We start from the raw sequence: 20,225 nt of genomic DNA, 5'->3' as shown, positions 1-20,225 counted from the left end.
GAAATGGGTCATGTGCCTGAGTTCCATTGGAATTATGCTACACTCTAAAGTGGGACAACATGTTGACATCAAATTCCTCACAAAACTTACAGTTTCTTGAAACAAACTTACGATGATCAGTGTATATCTCATATACAGGTTTTTGAATGGGTTAAGAGGTTTAAGGACTGTATGGAAGATGTCTGAGATGATCTGAAATTGGGTCCTTCTTCCACTTCAGAAACTGAAGAGAATGTGGAGAAGTTCAGTAGAAATGTTCTATAAAATCACTGTCCAAGAATTCAAGCAATTTTAGAACATGCCTGCATCAGTAAGGAAACTGTTAGACAGATTTTACATCATGATCTTGGCATGACAAAGGTTTGTGCTAAAGTGGTGTCAAGAATCCTCACAAAGAAGCAACAGCAACATTGAGTGGACTGTTGAGCTAACAGTCTTGAAAACATTGAAAATGATCCTGATTAACGCAGCAAAGTAAACGTGGTTATTCCAATGTGATCCAGAGACTGAGTGACAACCCAAGCCTTCAGTCTCCTAGGAAGAAGGAGGCACATGAGCAAATCAAAATTCAAAGCAGTGATGATACATTACTTTGATATCTGAGTGATTAACTACATTGATTGGATGCCTGGAGGTCAGACTGTCAAACAAGCTTATTATGTAACTGTTCTGTAGATCCTCTGTGAACTTTTGCAGTGAAGAAGACCAGATACATGGAAGATTCGCTCATGGATTCTTCATCAGAACAACGCCCTAGCACATAATGCAATGTCTTTGAAGAGGCTTTTGGCAAAAAACAAGACTCCAGTGATGGAATATCCGTCATATTCACCTGACCTAGCACCATGGGATTTCTTTCTCTTCCCAAAACAGAAGTCTGTGCTCAAAGGAACCAGGTTTGTGTCCATGGATACAGTGAAGGAAAAAACAATGAGCCTCTTCAACAGCATGAAAGAGAATGACTTGTAGTACTACTTTCAACTGGAAAATTTGCATGGAGTGGTGCAGAAACTGAAGAGGGGACTACATTGAAGGGGATAACATTTCAGAGTTAGAGGATGAGTCTGGTTTCTTTATTGTCATGACTCGTATCTACTACTGAATGGGCTTTTTGTGTAGCACCTTGGTTGCCGTCATTTGGTGCTCTCAGACTTCTGCTGGTTTTTTTCACAAGCAGCAGTTTGTATGGGGTAAAAAAGTTGGTTGACAAACCTAATCTGATTCATTATGTCACCAAACTCTTCAACATAACCAAACCAGAGACTTTGCCTTTTGGTGCTTGTAGACACACCAGTTTGGTGATTGTATGCCTCTACTGTAGTTGCAGGGGCAACAGTATGAATGATTGACTGATCTGGCCTTGTCACATTAGCCAACATGGCTTTGCTCTGTTGGTTCTATGAGGAGCTGAAAACAAGGAGACACAACAGTCATTATATTTGTCAGGTACATGCAGCCCTGCTGCATGACTTCATGATGATGGATCCTATGGTTAAAAAATTACAAAGTCTTCCAGATGAAAGAGAGACATTTGTATGAATTTCTGGGTGTAATAATCGCGAGAAACAAAACTGATACTCTATGGATTGGAATGTGGACTGTTACATCTCTTAATCAAGATGATAGATAGGAGGATTTGAAAAGAGAAATGAATAGGTTGAATGGGATTAATAGGTTAAACATAGTGCTAACTAATGAAATGTGATGGAAAGAAGAACAAGACATTCTTTCAGTTCAATATGGGTTTATGAACATAAAATAAAATGGGGCTATGCAGGAGCAGGTCTGATAATAAATAAGAAAATGGGAATGCTGCTAAGCTACTATGAACAGCATGATGAATGCATTAAATTAGGCAAGACAGGCACACAGCTAACTTTCACCTCAGTTTGTACAAAGTTATGAGGAAATCCTCTGGCCTCATTCAGTGTATTTATACTCCAGAAGAGGACAGCTGGAACACCAAATGGAAGTAAGGAAAGGCAATCATTCAAACATGGACTTTCAGAATGAGACATGGACTTTTAATGGAAAAACAATTTGGAAATAAGGACTGTTCAGTGAGCAATGAGGAGAGGTATGTTGGAAATTATTAGCAGAGACAGAAAAACAAACAAATGGGTGAGAAAACATACTGCAATCGAAGAAGCAATTATGACAATCATGAAAATGGAATGGAGTTGGACAGGACATGTAACAAAGTGAATGGATAGTAGAGGAACCAATTTCTTCATAGATTCCAAGAGATAAAACATGTCTGGGTAGACAACTAAAGAAAGGTAGGTGTGTGACATTAGAAAAACATGCAAGATTAAAATGGACACATACAGCTGAAGACCGAAATCTGCAGTAGATACAAAATAACAGGTGATAATTTTGGTGATGTTCATGATGGTGATGGTAGTGAATATGATGATGATGATGATGATGATGATGATGATGATGATCTAAACCTGCCTCTCTTCTTTTTACTTCTTTTTCCTGGCATTATCCCACATCTTCATGGGATTAGTATATTATTCTGGATTTGGCATTGTTAGTATTGGAGGTTGGCCAGATGACCTTACTGTTACCACCCCTCCCCAGTACAGATTTTACCTACCCCATCTATCTGTATCTAGAATTATCCCATGTGAAAGTGTCAGAATGTTTTCAAACTGTTTGAAAATTATGTTACTGAGGTGGGGCTTTTATACCAGTGAAGCAACAACCTAGTCAGATTGGGAGACAGTCTGCAAACAATGTCCAAGCTAGCTGGCAAACCAGCCCTCATCGATAATCCATGAGGCAGATTTGATCTGGGCCATTGTACATCCCTGAGTTCCTGGTGGGTGATGGAAGCCTGCCTTTACAACATTAATTAACCCATTTTTCCATTTGCATTATAGAAACAGTTTTATTTTTTGAAATAAGGTCAAACAATAAAAAATAAAGTGGTTTGAGATGAATTGATGATATTTATAAAATTAACAACAAATTTAACAAAAACCTTAATATAAGCTACACTAATACTGACCTTTGCCTGTATTGCTTTGTCCAATATATGTAGTGCAGAGTGTTATTGTAGATAAAAGTTGCCAATAAATCAATAAATATATGAGGAGTGTTCAAAATAATAGGTGCAAGACAACACTGTGGCTATAATTGAAGTTTTCATTCAAAAATAATCACCAGAAACATGAGCACAATTATCCCACTGTTTCGTGAGCTGAAGGATTCCCTGTTCCCAGAACAGGCTGTGATTGTGACAGGAGCTTGTCCTCCAGTGTGTTCTTTAGTTCATTGTTCAAGCTGAAGCACTTCCCTTTGAGGTGATTTTTAAATGGACCAAACACATGGAAGTCACAGGATGACATATCCAGGCCTTAGGGTGGATGCTCAAGCTGCTCGCACTTGAACTTGGCTATTACACTTTGTGTGACCTTGGAGATGTGTGAATACACATTATTGTGGTTCAGAATCATTCCCTCCATGAACAGTGCAGGATGTTTACTCTTGATGGTCTTGCATAGCCTACAGATTGTCTCACAACACACATCACTGTTAATGAGTTTTTCCATGCTCAGAGAATTCAATGAGTATTGGACCTCGGACATTGAAAAAGACAGTGAGCACCACCTTGGATGCCTTAGGACAGAGCTTTGAATTTTTGAGAGGGAGGTGACAGTGCATGCTTCCATTGCCTAAATGTCTCACTATGGTATCCCAAAGTGGCATATGCAAATTTCAACTGGTTTGGTTGTTATGATGATTTGTACATGTTTTGTACCTTTACAGTTGAACATTCCTTATACATACATTGATGTGAGGTAAACAGTTAGAGGTAAACCACAAGTGAGAATATAATGAAGAAACACCAACTTTTTCTGGAAGGGTGGTATTTCTGTCTGTTGTGATATATAGTCATTTGGAGACTTTTTAATATAATAAAGCTAATGTCACTAATGACTATTAGATTTTGGTGTTGACATTTAATCAATAATATGACATAAAGAAGCAGTTCATGATGGGTAGTTCTCTGTGCTAATATGTGTCATGGCTTTTTCTGCATCCATCAATGTTCCCCTTAATGATGGGATGATGGATGTATAGGTCCAACACTACAAGATATGTTCTGAGTTGTTTAAGATATGTTCTGTTGTCTAATTTTAAGTTTCTACTCTTAACAGGTCAAAATTTTTCAGTGATTTGTCATGTATTAAGTTTGCCCAGTATTTTGAATGACCTGTCCAAGTCTTGTCTGTGTAAAAAAAGTGAATGTTATCCACAGGCAACTGTAGAAAAAATTCAGTGGTCACGACTGCCTTTCCAGTCATGCAAAGTGCCAAATCATTGTGTATCAATGTTTGGTCCCACAACCCAGAGTGGATGTCTTTCTCTCTCCTTCAGTCACTCTGGCAGTTTGTTGGCCTGTGGGATGGATCATGAGATCTGCATCTATGAGGTAAGATATTTATCTTCCATAATGATATTTTTGCTTATTTTAACATTCCTGTATAACTGAAGAAGCAAAGTAGCAAAATCTGAGAGTGGTACCAAAATTAACAAGAATTTTTCTCTACTAGTTGACAGAACAATAATTTCAGATTATGCCACTATATTTCTTCATTGGACATCATGTTTTACCAGTGCATCAGTGGCATCAGTGTGAAAACATGATTGTTGTCAGTGTAACTGTTTTTGTAAGCAGTCTTCCATGTGGTTGGCAATTTTTCAATGGCAGTCATTAAGTACCAATGTCCTAACATCAGGTGCTGCTTCTTGTTGGGGAAATCACCAGTAGAAACTGTTGCAATGATATGGATGGCTTATGGGGAGGAAGCTTTAAGCCAAGTGAGAGTTTACAAGTTGTTTTCTCATTTGAAAAGTGCTCAACTATCAATTGAAGACAAATCACAGCCAGGACATCCCTGGATTTCCACAACAGATGAAAACATTGCAAAAACGCCATGTTGTGATCCTGTTTGATCCTCATAGAACAGGTGATGAAGTGGTGGAAATGACTGGAATATCCTGGGATTCATTGGGATTTGTGCTAATGATTTTTGACTGAAGATCCAAAGGTAAAATATATTGCAGCAAAATTAATTGCACTGTGCTTTCTGACAACCAGAGAACCAAGCATTTGCATGTATGCTGGGAATTGAATGAACAGCCAGAAAGTGATACGATTTTGATGAAAACGACATCACAGATGACAAATCATGGCATTATGGTCATGATCCAGATACCAAGCAACAGTCCTGCCAATAAAAGACTTCTTCATCATCAAGACCTAATAAAGCAAGGCAAGTATGATACAATTTGAGGACAATGTTGGTTTGTTTTTTGACAGCAAGGGAATCATCCACCATGAATTTGCTCCCCAGGGTACCACAGTTAACTGACATTACTTCCTTGCAGTGCTAAAATGATTACATGAAGCAGTGAGAAAAACACCCCACACTGTGGCAATGCCTCTGTGCGTACAGCATTAAGGGCCAGGCAGTTTTCTAAGCACTAAACAGCATAGCTTCTGATGAGTTTAAAAACTGTTTCCATCAATTGAAAATATGTTGGGGTAAGTGTATTATGTCTGATAGATACCATTTTTGAAGGTGTTTAAGTGTTTTGTCAAATACATCAGTGTTTGTGAAACATTTCTTGTTATATTTCCCCCCTTATGAACAGAAGATTTTTTGCAGAATTTTGTAATGCAACCAAATTGCTGTTATGCATTATTTTATCATAAGGTAATATACCTTAAGTGACATTAGGTACATAATGGTAAAAAATAAAGAGGAGTAGCTGAGCAAAAGAAAAGAAAGTGGTGCTAAGCTGGCATAGGGAACTACAAAGAAAAGAACTGATGGAAAAGATGAGAAAGTTTGGAAGTGGATGTTAGCTAAAAGAAGAAAGTTTGTGACTTCAGTCTGTAGGATATCAGCTCTCAAATTGAGACCAATAAGACTTAATCATTAGAAATAAAGACGACACTCAAATGGTGGCATGAGATGACACAAGAAAGGAGGATTCTGCGATGATGCAGCTTATCTCTGAAGGAAGAAAGTTACAGCATGATCATTCAGTCTGGATCCATGAAGCACATTGTTACTGATAATACAGGATAGCACAGATGTTCGGTAATCTTCATAGGCTTCACTACAAGAATGACATCAAGAAATTTTCTTAAAATTTTGAGGAAGTATTTTCATGAAAATTTCCAAGAACAGATATCTCCATTCTTTATATGAATCAGGTAGACACAATAGTGACAAAATAAGAGAAATTAAGGCATCTATAGTAACATATAGGTATCATTCTTCCTGAATGATAATTGTGATTGAAATGGGAAGTGAATGTAGCATGCATGTGTAGGTGTAAAACTGAAATTTGATTCGAAGTAACTGGAAAGAAGAAAATTAGATATAAAGGCAGAAAGACTCATAAGTATGACAATGAAATAAAAATTAATAAGTAAATGACAAATATTGTTCCCTTCTGTTCCAGCAAAGAAAAGAAAGCAATGGTAATAAGTGTAGTGATATTTTGTAATGTAGTATACACACCACAATAGGATCATCATCTGACATCACTTTTCTGCTGCTACTTATTTCATGTGGTGAGCAATTTAAGCTAACACTGAAATCCTGTACATACTGTGTGTAAATTGCTGGTGTTTTAGTGCTAAATAATTATTTTAATAAAATATGGCATTTCCTGGTTTATTGATTTGGAAATATAAAAAGCTAAATACCTTCTTAAGAAAAAAGTTACATTATGTTCAGTTATTTACTTTGCACAAAAAAGGTAGTATTCTTTTTGTAGAACAAATACTTCTTTACCTTTGACTTCACTACCTGAGAAAATTTCCCAACAAACATTTATGCTAATTAAGTGTTTTGGCTAGTCTTTATATAAGTTCATCTATGGTTGTTTTTTTGCTTTTGATTCTCATGTTCAACAAAAAATTTAATTTCAAACAAATTGAAAAACTCTGACAGTAAGAGATAAAATTAAGAGCATTAAGGTGTAAAATTGGAGCTTGTGTTAGGATGTTATCAGTAGAATTAAGAGAAGTTACTCTCCACCCCCAAAAGCTAAAGCAACTCTATTTACTAGAAAACTCACTTATCAGTAACCACTATTTGTTACTTGCTTTTCCACCACTTGAAATGCCCTTGATTTGAAACAAATTGTTTGAAATATTCTCCAGACATTCCACCAAATGAAATCTTCATAGCATCAGTGCAAAACTAGCTTGAGCTAGTTTTGCACTGATGGCATATACTTGTATTTTACTACACCAACACAACAAAGACTGTTGTGTGAATTCAAATGGATGGCAATTGAAGGATTCCAGAAGTTTGAGCATAGGTGAGACATGTGCCTAGATCCATTGTTATTATGGAATAGAAAAGCAGTAGAGCATTAAACCCATATATTGCCCCATGGCATTAAGAAATAAGTGATAGGGTCAATCTAATTGCAAAATTCTGTGTGAACATACACTCCTGGAAATGGAAAAAAGAACACATTGACACCGGTGTGTCAGACCCACCATACTTGCTCCGGACACTGCGAGAGGGCTGTACAAGCAATGATCACACGCACAGCACAGCGGACACACCAGGAACCGCGGTGTTGGCCGTCGAATGGCGCTAGCTGCGCAGCATTTGTGCACCGCCGCCGTAAGTGTCAGCCAGTTTGCCGTGGCATACGGAGCTCCATCGCAGTCTTTAACACTGGTAGCATGCCGCGACAGCGTGGACGTGAACCGTATGTGCAGTTGACGGACTTTGAGCGAGGGCGTATAGTGGGCATGCGGGAGGCCGGGTGGATGTACCGCCGAATTGCTAAACACATGGGGCGTGAGGTCTCCACAGTACATCGATGTTGTCGCCAGTGGTCGGCGGAAGGTGCACGTGCCCGTCGACCTGGGACTGGACCGCAGCGACGCACGGATGCACGCCAAGACCGTAGGATCCTACGCAGTGCCGTAGGGGACCGCACCGCCACTTCCCAGCAAATTAGGGACACTGTTGCTCCTGGGGTATCGGCGAGGACCATTCGCAACCGTCTCCATGAAGCTGGGCTACGGTCCCGCACACCGTTAGGCCGTCTTCCGCCCACGCCCCAACATCGTGCAGCCCGCCTCCAGTGGTGTCGCGACAGGTGTGAATGGAGGGACGAATGGAGACGTGTCGTCTTCAGCGATGAGAGTCGCTTCTGCCTTGGTGCCAATGATGGTCATATGCGTGTTTGCCGCCGTGCAGGTGAGCGCCACAATCAGGACTGCATACGACCGAGGCACACAGGGCCAACACCCAGCATCATGGTGTGGGGAGCGATCTCCTACACTGTCCGTACACCACTGGTGATCGTCGAGGGGACACTGAATAGTGCACGGTACATCGAAACCGTCATCGAACCCATCGTTCTACCATTCCTAGATCGGCAAGGGAACTTGCTGTTCCAACAGGACAATGCATGTCCGCATGTATCCCGTGCCACCCAACGTGCTCTAGAAGGTGTAAGTCAACTACCCTGGCCAGAAAGATCTCCGGATCTGTCCGCCATTGAGCATGTTTGGGACTGGATGAAGCGTCGTCTCATGCGGTCTGCACGTCCAGCACGAACGCTGGTCCAACTGAGGCGCCAGGTGGAAATGGCATGGCAAGCCGTTCCACAGGACTACATCCAGCATCTCTACGATCGTCTCCATGGGAGAATAGCAGCCTGCATTGCTGCGAAAGGTGGATATACATTGTACTAGTGCCGACATTGTGCATGCTCTGTTGCCTGTGTCTATGTGCCTGTGGTTCTGTCAGTGTGATCATGTGATGTATCTGACCCCAGGAATGTGTCAATGAAGTTTCCCCTTCCTGGGACAATGAATTCACGGTGTTCTTATTTCAATTTCCAGGAGTGTATTATCGGTTAGTCTTGTCAACTATCACAACCATCACAACTCAGATACAGAGGTTACTGAAAGATTAGTCCACTGAGAGATTAGATTTGTATGATTGTACAGCTGCTGAGAAGCCATTTGTAGAGAGGTGCAAATGATCCTCTGTAGAGCAATGGAAGAAGTTTATATGCTGTTGTACATAATGTAGTACTCTGATCAGTCTCTGCTGATCTGGCAGGTTCCTGCAAATAGTAGTACCTGCATATGCTGTGCTGACCATATTCTAGTATTGTCTTGAGCCATTACTTTTGGTTGTCAAACTGAAAGTAAGTGTTTATGAAAATACTTTAAATGGCAGAATACTTCATATAACTTGACGATAGTTGGGAATCATACTTTACCCATGTCATAAAAATAATGTTTATCTCCACAAAGCAAGGATCTACACCTACATCTACATGGATACTCTGCAAATCACATTTAAGTGCCTAGCAGAGGGTTCATTGAACCACCTTCACTATTCTCTATTATTCCAATCTCGTATAGCGCGTGGAAAGAATGAACACCTATATCTTTCTGTACGAGCTCTGATTTCCCTTATTTTATCGTGGTGATTGTTCTTCCCTATGTAGGTCAGTGTCAACAAAATATTTTCACATTTGGAGGAGAAAGTTGGTGATTGGAATTTCATGAGAAGATTCCGTCGAATTTGAAAATCGCCTTTCTTTTAATGATTTCCAGCCCAAATCCTGTATCATTTCTGTGACACTCTCTCCCATATTTTGCGATAATACAAAATGTGCTGCCTTTCTTTGAACTTTTTTGATGTACTCCATCAGTCCTATATGGTAAGGATCCCACACCACACAGCAGTATTCTAAAAGAGGACAGACAAGTGTAGCGTAGGCAGTCTCCTCAGTAGGTCTGTTACATTTTCTAAGTGTCTTGCCAATAAAACGCAGTCTTTGGTTAGCCTTCCCCACAACATTTTCTATGTGTTCCTTCTAATTTAAGTTGTTTGTAATTGTAATACCTAGGTATTTAGTGGAATTTACGGCTTTTAGATTAGAGTGATCTATTGTGTAACGAAGTTTAAAGTTTAGCGAGTTTCTTTTAGCACTCATGTGGATGACCTCACACTTTTCGTTATTTGGGGTTAACTGCCACTTTTCACACCATTCAGATATCTTTACTAAATCATTTTGCCGTTTGTTTTGATCTACTGATGACTTTATTAGTTGATAAATGACAGCGTCATCTGCAAACAACCGGAGACTGCTGCTCAGATTGTTCTCAAAACCGCTTATGTAGATAAGGAACTGCAAAGAGCCTATAACACTACCTTGGGAAATGCCAGAAATCACTTCTATTTTACTTCATGACTTTCCATCAATTACTACGAACTGTGACCTCTCTGACAGGAAATCACAAATACAGTCACATAACTGAGACGATATTCCATAAGCACGCAATTTCACTACGAACTGCTTGTGAGGTACAGTGTCAAAAGTCTTCCGGAAATCCAGAAGTACGGAATTGATCTGAAATCCCATGTCAACAGCACTCAACACTTCATGTGAATAAAGAGCTGGTTGTGTTTCACAGGAATTATGTTTTCTAAACCCATGTTGACTGTGTGTCAATAGACCATTTTCTTCAAGGTAATTCATAATGTTCGAACACAATATATGTTCTAAAATCCTGCTGCATATTGACGTTAATGATATGAGCCTGTAATTTAGTGGGTTACTCCTACTACCTTTCTTGAATATTGGTGTGACCTGTGCAACTTTCCAGTCTTTGGGTACAGATCTTTCGTCAAGCAGATGGTTGTATATGATTGTTAAGTATGGAGCTAATGCGTCAGCATACTCCGAAAGGAACCTAATTGGTATACAGTCTGGACCAGAAGTCTTGCTTTTCTTAAGTGATTTAAGTTGCTTCACTACTCCGAGGATATTTACTTCTATGTTACTCATGTTGGCAGCTGTTCTCGATTCGAATTCTGGAATATTTACTTCGTTTTCTTTTGTGAACGCATTTTGGAAGGCTGTGTTTAGTAACTCTGCTTTGGCAGTATTGTCTTCGATAGTATCTCCATTGCTATCACGCAGAGATGGCATTGATTGTTTCTTGCCGCTAACATACTTCACATATGACCAGAATGTCTTTGGATTTTCTGCCAGGTTTTGAGACAAAGTTTCATTGTGGAATCTGTTGTAGGCATCTCACATTGAATCCTGCAGTAAATTTTGAGCTTCTGTAAAAGGTCGCCAATCTTGGGGATTTTGCATCTGTTTAAATTTGGTATGTTTGTTTCATTGTTTCTGCAACAATGTACCAAGGAGGAACAGCTCCGTCATTTGTTAATATAAATCTCTCAATTGCTGCTGATACTATCTCTTTGAATTTAAGCCACATCTGGTCTACACTTATATTATTAATTTGGAATGAGTCGAGATAGTCTCTTAGGAAGGAGTCAAGTGAATTTTTATCTGCTTTTTTGAATAGGCATATTTTTTGAGGATTTGGGGGTTACAATATTCAATCTTGCTATGACAACTCTGTGTTCACTAATCCCTGAATCAGTTTTGATGCTCGTTATTAACTAAGGATTATTTGTTGCTAAGAGGTCAAGTGTGTTTTCACAACCGCTTACTATTCGCGTGGGCTCATGAACTAAGTGCTCGAAATAATTTTCAGAGAATGCATTTAGCACAATTTCAGATGATATTTTATGCATACCTCTGGAATTAAACATGTATTTTCACCAACATATCGAGGGTAAATTAAAGTCACCACCAACTATTATCATATGAGTTGGGTACGTGTTTGAAATCATACTCAAGTTTTCTTTCAACCTCTCAGCAACTGTATCATCTGAATTGGGAGGTTGGTAAAAGGATCCAATTATTATTTTATTCCAGTTGCGAACAATGACCTCTGCCCATACTAACTCACAGGGAGTATCTACTTCAATTTTGCGACAAGATAAACTACTTCTGACAGCAACAAACACGCCACCAGCTACAACAACTTACAACTGTTATACCAATGGTTCCTGTATCTATGTTCTTCCTGTGTTCAGCCTGCACCTTTTGTGACTGAAGCCCTTCTTGTGTTTTCCCAAACCCTCTAACCTAAAAAAACCACCCAGTCCACACCACACAGCCCCTGCTACCTGTGTAGCCACCTCCTGCATATAGTGGACACCTGACCTATTCAGCGGAACCGAAAACCCAACCACCCTTTTGCGCAAGTCGAGGAATCTGCAGCCTACACCGTTGCAGAACTGTCTGAGCCTCTGATTCAGACCCTCCCCTCATTTCTGTACCAGAGGTCCACAATCGGTCCTGTCGACTATGCTGCAAATGGTCAGCTTTGCTTTTATCTTGCAAGCAAGACTGGCAGCCTTTACCACTTCTGTTAGCCACTCAAAACCACTGAGAACCTCTTCTAATCCAAAGTGACACACATCATTGATACCGACATGAGCAACCACCTGCAGTTGGCTGCACCCTGTGCTCTTCATGGCATCTGGGAGGACCCTTTCCACATCTGGAATGACTCCAACCGGTTTGCACACGGAGTGCACATTGGTTTTCTTACCCTTATTGTCAGCCAAGTCCCTAAGGGGCCCCATAATGCGCCTAATGTTGGAGCTCCCAGCTACCAATAATCCCACCCTCTGTGATTGCCCGGGTCTTTTAGGCTGAGTGGTTTCCTCTGAAACAGGACACTGGCTCAGTGACAGTGTCAGCCAACCTGTTTGTCAGACAAACCAGGGAGGCCTTACGTGCAGCCACCTGGGAACTCTTTCACCACCTGCTTTGCTCTGGGGCGACCTCCCACTCAACCACAGGTGAAGGGTCAGCCTCAGTGCGAGCAGTAACTGGATTGGCCACCGGTGAGGACCGATCAGAGGATTCTGACATGCTGGACGTCCATTGGGTCCCCACGGCTGGCGCACAACAGTGGTACCCATCCACTGCAGCCTCAAGCTGTGTAACTGAAGCCATCTCAGCCTGAAGCTGAGAGCGAAGTGTCACCAACTCGACTCGCATGTGCACACAACACGCGCAGTCCCTGTCCATACTAAAGACCGTGGAAAAGTAAACTATGCAGAGAAACAGGCTATCAGCACGTGCTGCACAACTCTACTCTAGACCCTGACAGAAATGCACAAACTGTGTCTAGTAATATGCAAATATTCAAAAACGTAACTACCAAAGCACTCAGGTGAAACTAAATAATTTGCCTCTGATTAGAAACTTGTAATATATCACAAAATCGGTGTACTTTCTGATGCAAATGAAAATGTGACAACTGCGGCTATTAGATATTAAATTTACATGCAGAAACTCAAGAACCTAAACTATTAAAGCACACATATGATAAAATAAAATTCGGTCCTGGTTAGGAACTCGTAAATGTCACAATATCAGTTACTTCCCTGTTGCTGCATCTGCGTTGGTCGGCTACTGCTGCATGACTGGATCACAACGGTATGCCCAGAAGGAAATAGATTGGATTTGTTTTGACTGACCAGCTCAGTGGACTGATCTGAAAATTTTTGAACACCTTTGATATGAACATTCATTCTGTACCAGATCAGTGAGTCAACGAAATTGACAATGAGTATCCAGGATGAGTGAGACCAAATTCCACCCTCTGTATTGCAGAGCTTTGTTGATAACCATCCTGAATAGTAAACATTATTAGTTAAAATGACTGGTGTCTGTGGGATAAACAGCATTGCTAGCTAGAGGCTTTTGAACATGATCTATTTCTTCTCCTTAATGATAAGATATGATGTAACCTGACTTTCAGCTCCAAAGTCAAATTTATTTGTTTTCAGTTTGGTTGCTCATTATTTCAATTTTATTACCAGTCATGAATGCAGAAACCTTTGGTTTGATTAATATTATTTCAATATCTTCCAAAGATAGCGGATTTTTATTGGCAGTTTGAACCTTTCTTCATCTTCTAGAAATGCAGTATATTCAAGGATAAGTGAGTTGGTTTCTTTCAAACTTCTCTTATCAGAATTATCAAAGATTATTTCTATCATTTGTGCTTCATGAAAATAATAATTAATGTTCATTTCCTTTGCTACCTTTGTACCTAAGCACAAAATTATCATTTTGCCTGGTATTATATGATCTTGAATTGGCCAAAATTTCCAGTACAATTAATTTGAAGTTAGAAAAACAGTTATACATTCTAGATGAGCTGACCTGGTGGCCAGTTGTTGACTGTGCTTGCAGTGTGATAATGTTTTGTTGGACTAGGTGATTGCACTGAAAGAGTTATTCATGGTTGCAATTGATGATTATCAGAAGGACAATATTGTGTAGTACTTCATCTTGCTTTGCATTAGGTGACCAAAATGAGTGAGTGAATTTGTCTGTTTATCAACTTTGCAGTAGTCAAACAAGCACATAGTAACTAGCAAAACATTTAGTTGTTTATAGGTCAATGACTTCGTTAGTGTATTGTTCCCTTTTTGTGCATCATTAATTTAGTTTATATTGAATTATGAACTGAGGGACCAGTTGCCATAGGGAGTTATTCCACAGATAGTAAAATCTGAGAAAAATAATATTGTGACAATATTATGAAAAGGATAGATTGCTGCTCACTATATGAGTTACTACTCACCATATGAGCTGCAGACAGTCATAACAAAAGACTTTCTTCTGAAATAGATGACATGCACATGCGGACACACACACACACACACACACACACACACACACACACACACACTCATGGAAACAACTCACAGACACGTGTCCACTGTCTCTGCTCACTGAGGCCAGACTGCGAGCAACAATACATGGTGGGAGAAGCAGTGTGGGTGGTCAGGGTAAGGATGAGGCTGGGGCAGGGAGGGGGAGGGACAGCAGGGTAGCAGTGGGGAACAGTGAAGTGCTATTTGTGGTAGCATGCAGGGGTGTGTTAAGAAGAGGGTAGGGTAGCTAGTTGCAGATGGAAGATTAGGCAGAGGGATGGTGTTGGGGGGGGGGGGGGGGGAGGAGAGAAGTATAAAAAGGCTGTGGGTGTGTTGATAGAATAGAAGGCTATGTGCTGCTGGAGTGGGAACAGGGAAGGGGATATGTGTGTGGAAAATTGACTAACAAAGGTTGAGACTGGGGGCAGGTGAGAGGGAGTTACAGGAACATAGGATATATTGCAGCAAGAGTTCCCACCTGTGTAATTCAGAAAGGCTGGTGTTAGTAGTTAGGATCCGCAGGGTTCCGGCTTTGGAGTGAAAGGCAGTGTGTTAGGCAGCACGCTCAGCAACTGGATGGTCCAGCTGTTCCTTGGTGGAATGCATCCCAACGGTTACAGCTTAGCTTGTAGATCACAAGGCTGCTTTCACAGCTAGCCCAGCCTTTGGTGGGATACATGATGCTCCTGACTGGACTGGAGTAGGTGGTGGTTGGAGGATGTATGAGACAGGTCTTGCCTCTAAGCCTATTACAGGGATATAAGCCATGAGGCAAGAGGTTGAGAGCAGGGTTGGGGTGAGGATGGCTGAGAGTATTGTGTAGGTTTGGTGGGCAGTAGAATAACACTTTGGGATGAAGGATAGAGGATAGGACATTCCTCATTTCAGCACACGACAAGAGGTCATCGAAATCCTGGTGGAGGATGTGATTCAGTTGCTCCAGTCCTGTAAGGTAAGCTTGGGAGGGACATTTTGGTCTTTGATGGCCTCAGTGAGACCCGAGAGGCACTGCTCATCACTACAGATGCAGAAACCGCAAGTGGCTAGGCTTTAGGGAAGGGACTTCTTAGTATGGAATAGGTGGCAGCTGTTGAAATGGAGGTATTGGTAGCACTTGGTGGCTTTGGTATAGAGCAACAATACATGGTGGGAGAAGCAGTGTGGGTAGTCAGGGTAAGGATGAGGCTGGGGCAGGGAGGGGGAGGGACAGCAGGGTAGCAGTGGAGAACAGTGAAGTGCTATTTGTGGTAGCATGCAGGGGTGTGTTAAGAAGAGGGTAGGGTAGCTAGTTGAAGATGGAAGATTAGGCAGAGGGATGGTGTTGGGGGGGGGGGGGGGGAGGAGGAGAGAAGTATAAAAAGGCTGTGGGTGTGTTAATAGAATAGAAGGCTATGTGCTGCTGGAGTGGGAACAGGGAAGGGGATATGTGTGTGGAAAATTGACTGTGCTGATGTAGCCATCATTGAGATGGAGGTCAACGTCAAAGAAGGTGGCTTGTTGGGTTGGGGATGAGGTGAAGCAAATGGGGGAGAAACTGTTGAGGTTCTTGAGGAATGTGGCGAGGTTGATCCAGATCACTAAGATAACATCAGTGAATCTGAACCAGGGGAGGATTTTTGGATTCTGGACGGTTACGAGAGATTACTCAAGATGGCCCATGAATAGGGTGGCATAGAATGGTGCCGTTTGGGTGCCATTGCAGTACTATGGATTTGTTTGTAACTTATGCCTTCTAAGGGGGAGTAATTTTGGGTAAGGATATAGCTGGTCATGATGACCAGGAAGGAGGTTGCAGGACTGAAACTGAACAGGCATTGGGAAAGTTAGTGTTCTATAGTGGCAAGGTCAGGGGCTCTAGGGATGTTATTGTAAAGGGAGGTGGCATCAACAGTGATGAGTAGGGCACCTTGTGGTAAAGGAATGGGAACTGTGGGGACTCAGTGGAGGAAGTGGTTGTTGGTTGTTATCTTTTATATAAGAGAGTAGGTTGTGGGTAATATGCTGAATGTGTTGATCTACAAGAACAGAGGTTCTCTCAGTGGGGATACAGAAACCAGCCACAATGGGGTGTCTTGTGGAGTTGGATTTATCTACATTGCATGTGGAAGGTAGGAGTGTGGGGCATGGTAGGGGTCAGGAGAGAGATAGACTCAGGGGAGAGGTTCTGGCATGGGCGTAAGGATTTGAGGAGAGACTGGAGATCCTGCTGGATTTCTGGAATGGTGTCAATGTGGCAAGTTTTGTAGGTGGATAAATCTGACAACTGGTGGAGTCCTGCAAGGTAATCCTGGTGATTAAAAACCACACTGGCGGAGCCTTTGTCAGCAGGTAGGATTATAAGGTCAGGATCAGTTTTTGCATTCTTTCAGGAGATGTAATGTTAGCTTGCATATTGAGGAGTTTGGGGAATGATGGTGAGGTAAGATTTGAGGTTAAGAAATTCTGGAAAGTTAACAGGGCATGATCTGGGAGCAGTGGGGATGGATCATGGTTGGATGGAAGAGTGAACTGAGTCAGACAGGTTTCAACATTGGTTTTGGGTTGAGTCTGATTGGTAGGGATGGTGGAAAAAAGTGTTTCCACTGTAGGGACCAGGAGAAGGGAGAAGGTCTTTAACAAGTACATCATTATTGAATTTGGAAGTGGGGAAAAAGGTAAGGCCTTTGGAAAGTACTGATACTTCTGTGGGACTAAGGCTTTTGGAGGAAAGATTCATGACTGTGTTTCATGTCTGTTTAGGTACTGGACTCTGTGGGCTGGTGGGAGTGAGTTTTTGAGGGTTTGGTAAATGTAGTAGGTCTGCAAGGCAGGGTTCATCAACTATTGTATTGTGTATTGTATATTAAACCTGGGACCTAGGAACAATGGAGAGGCTTCATCCCACAGTAGCTCTCAGTGGGACACAACCCCACAACAGGCCACAGCAGTTCAGCCACCCCACTGCCCCACTGCTGCCCCACACCGAACCCAGGGTTATTGTGTGGTTCAGCCCCCAGTGGATGCCCCCCCCTCCCCCTCCCAGGAATGTCTCATACCAGATGAGTGTAACCCCAAATGTTTGCGTGGTAGAGTAATGATGGTGTACATGTACATGAGGACGGTGTTTCCAATCACCAAAATAGTGTAACTGAGGCAGAATAAGGGGAACCAGCCTACATTTGCTGAGGTAACTGGAAAACCACCTTAAAAACCATCCACAGGCTGGCTGGCATACAAGACCTCAAAACTGATCCACTGGGCAGATTCGTGCCGGGAACAGCATGCCTTGGGAAGCAGCGCCTTAGACCGCATGACTAGCCGGGCGTGCTTTATCGGCTATGAAGGTATATGAAGGAGGTTTGGAATCTGTTGTGGAGATGATGGATAATGGTAGTTCAAGGTGGCAGTGGGAGGTGAACATGTTGGAGAGTTTTTTTGAGGTGGCATTTTTCATGCTGCTTTAGTAACTGGAAGGCAACACTTTCAGTATGAGAGATGGGATACAGGAATTTGGAACTGCAGAGCAAGAGAATTTTATGGATGGAGAAGAAGTATTGCAAGATGTAGAGGTTGTAGTAAAGGTTGTTTTTATCAGGAGAACATTACAATATTATGCATTTTTTTATTTAAGTATATACTCCACAAATTTCACAAAACTGGAAAATATGAGAAATAGAAAAATAGTTATAATTTATTTACTTTTTTGAACACAAACATCATTTCTTCAGCATTTCCGTGGAATATACACTGTTTCATGCTGTCAAACAACCATAAAATGATTGGTAAAGTGCTGGGGATCTTTTTGTTTCAGTGTAAGAATGTCTCTTCCTTCAGAAAGACTGGTTGCTCAGCAGCATCAACTCATTTACCCTTTATTTTTCAGTTCATGTTCTGATAGTTCTTGAAGTCTTTCTTCTTCATTTTCATGACACAGGATCGTCTTAGAATGTATAATTTTCTAATATATGCATTAGTGTATCATGTAAATGCGGCTTGTGCACCCTTCTTTTTTCTTTCCCATGCAAATTTTTTGGCTCTATGTAAATAGTTGTGCCCTGTTAAGAGGAAATAACATTTGATATCATCATGCAGACCAAGACTCAAGGAAAAAATATACAATGTAGGTTGAAGATAAATCAAAAATAAAACCTACTCTTTCTGCTATTTCCAGTATGGTATACAAGCAGGATGCTGCTTCAGATGACCATCTGGGTGTTATACTTTCAAACCACATGGATGTTAAGATATTATCTATGTTGCATACATGAATGTCAAAACTGTACAACCAAAGTTGCCTGAGATAAAATATTTTTTCAGTTGATAGCCCTGAAGAGTTGTTACTATAAATTATACATTATCTAACAGTAATCACACTCTTCACTTCTTATATCCAATTAGAATCTTTTCAGTATTGTGTAATCTACATCATATTTAGCCTGGTGAAATTTTACAGTCTGAAGTATTATTTCGTTTTCTGAAAGAATCCTCTATTCACATATATTGCATGTTTCATATAAGGATAATTCAAATGAGATGTTGAAATCTGTATTTAAGACCTTGGAATAGATCCTATGATGCAGAATGTATGCTTCTCTCCTAACATTATTTTCATACTGTTGATACATCTCAGCTGTATTCTAGAGGAACAGGCTGTGCTCCGAGGCCCTTTTCTTTCTTTCACATTATCCAACACAAATGTGATACCAAATTAAACACACCAATAACAGTCACCTATACTTATCAGTTTCACTTGAACACAAAACTCTCACAGTTTGTGAAGGAAATGTTCCATTGTATACAAAGGACACAAAAACATTTCCAAAAGTGCCATACGACTACTTTTTTATCTTAGCTCTACAGTTCACTATTTTTATAGATGCATCATTAGGAATATTACTACAGGAATGACTCTTACGCTTTGGAAACTTCTTACATGATCCCTGACATATCCTAACTGACATTCAGCAGTTTTGTTAGAAGCAGTTGGATGTTTACCTCTCTAATCAAAGTGAGTTGATAAGAAGTTTCCTCCTCATCCTTTATTACCAAAAATCATCGTCATCACCATAATCTCTCATTTTCAGACTGATTTTAACTGTACAAAGTTTCTGTTTTGAACTGCTGAAAATCTCACAGAACTCTTTAAGGCACACTCTTTTATATTCACTATTTTATAATTTCATGTTTTTGTTGTTGTGGTCTTTAGCCTGAAAATTGATTTGATGCAGCTTTCCACACTATTCTAACCTGTGTAAATCTCTTCATTTTTACATAACTACTGTAGCGTACATCCTATCTGTTAACTGCAGTTAAGCCTTGGTCTCCATTTACCATTTTTGCTGCTCACACTTCCTCCATTAATAAATTGATGGTCCCTTGATGCCTCAAGATGTGATCTATTAGCAAATCCCTTCTTTTATTCAAGCTGTGTGACACATTTCTTTTTTCCTGAATCCCATCCAATACTTTCTCATTAATCATCTAATCTACCATCAAACATTCAATATTCTTCTTTAGTACTATATTTCAAAATCTGCTACTCTCTTCTTGTCCAAATTGCTTAACATCCATGTTTCAATTTGATACAAGGCTGCACTCCTGAAAATTACCTTCATAAAAGAC

The 20,225-nt window shown here is 40.7% G+C and overlaps 1 protein-coding gene across 1 annotated transcript in view; it reads left to right on the top strand.

Annotated features, from left to right (window-relative positions):
• LOC126475358 (jouberin-like) overlaps positions 1–20,225 on the top strand; it is a 270,176-nt gene that overhangs the window by 132,494 nt on the left and 117,457 nt on the right. The window contains exon 6 of the mRNA XM_050103172.1: positions 4,271–4,444. Within this exon, the coding sequence (XP_049959129.1) occupies positions 4,271–4,444 (174 nt within the window). The remainder of the gene's footprint in view (positions 1–4,270; positions 4,445–20,225) is intronic.

Source organism: Schistocerca serialis, chromosome 4, assembly GCF_023864345.2.
Source record: "Schistocerca serialis cubense isolate TAMUIC-IGC-003099 chromosome 4, iqSchSeri2.2, whole genome shotgun sequence".
In the NCBI taxonomy this organism is placed as follows: domain Eukaryota; kingdom Metazoa; phylum Arthropoda; class Insecta; order Orthoptera; family Acrididae; genus Schistocerca; species Schistocerca serialis.
The sequence above is the reverse complement of the archived record's forward strand: the minus strand, read 5'-3'. Positions and strand labels throughout refer to the sequence as shown.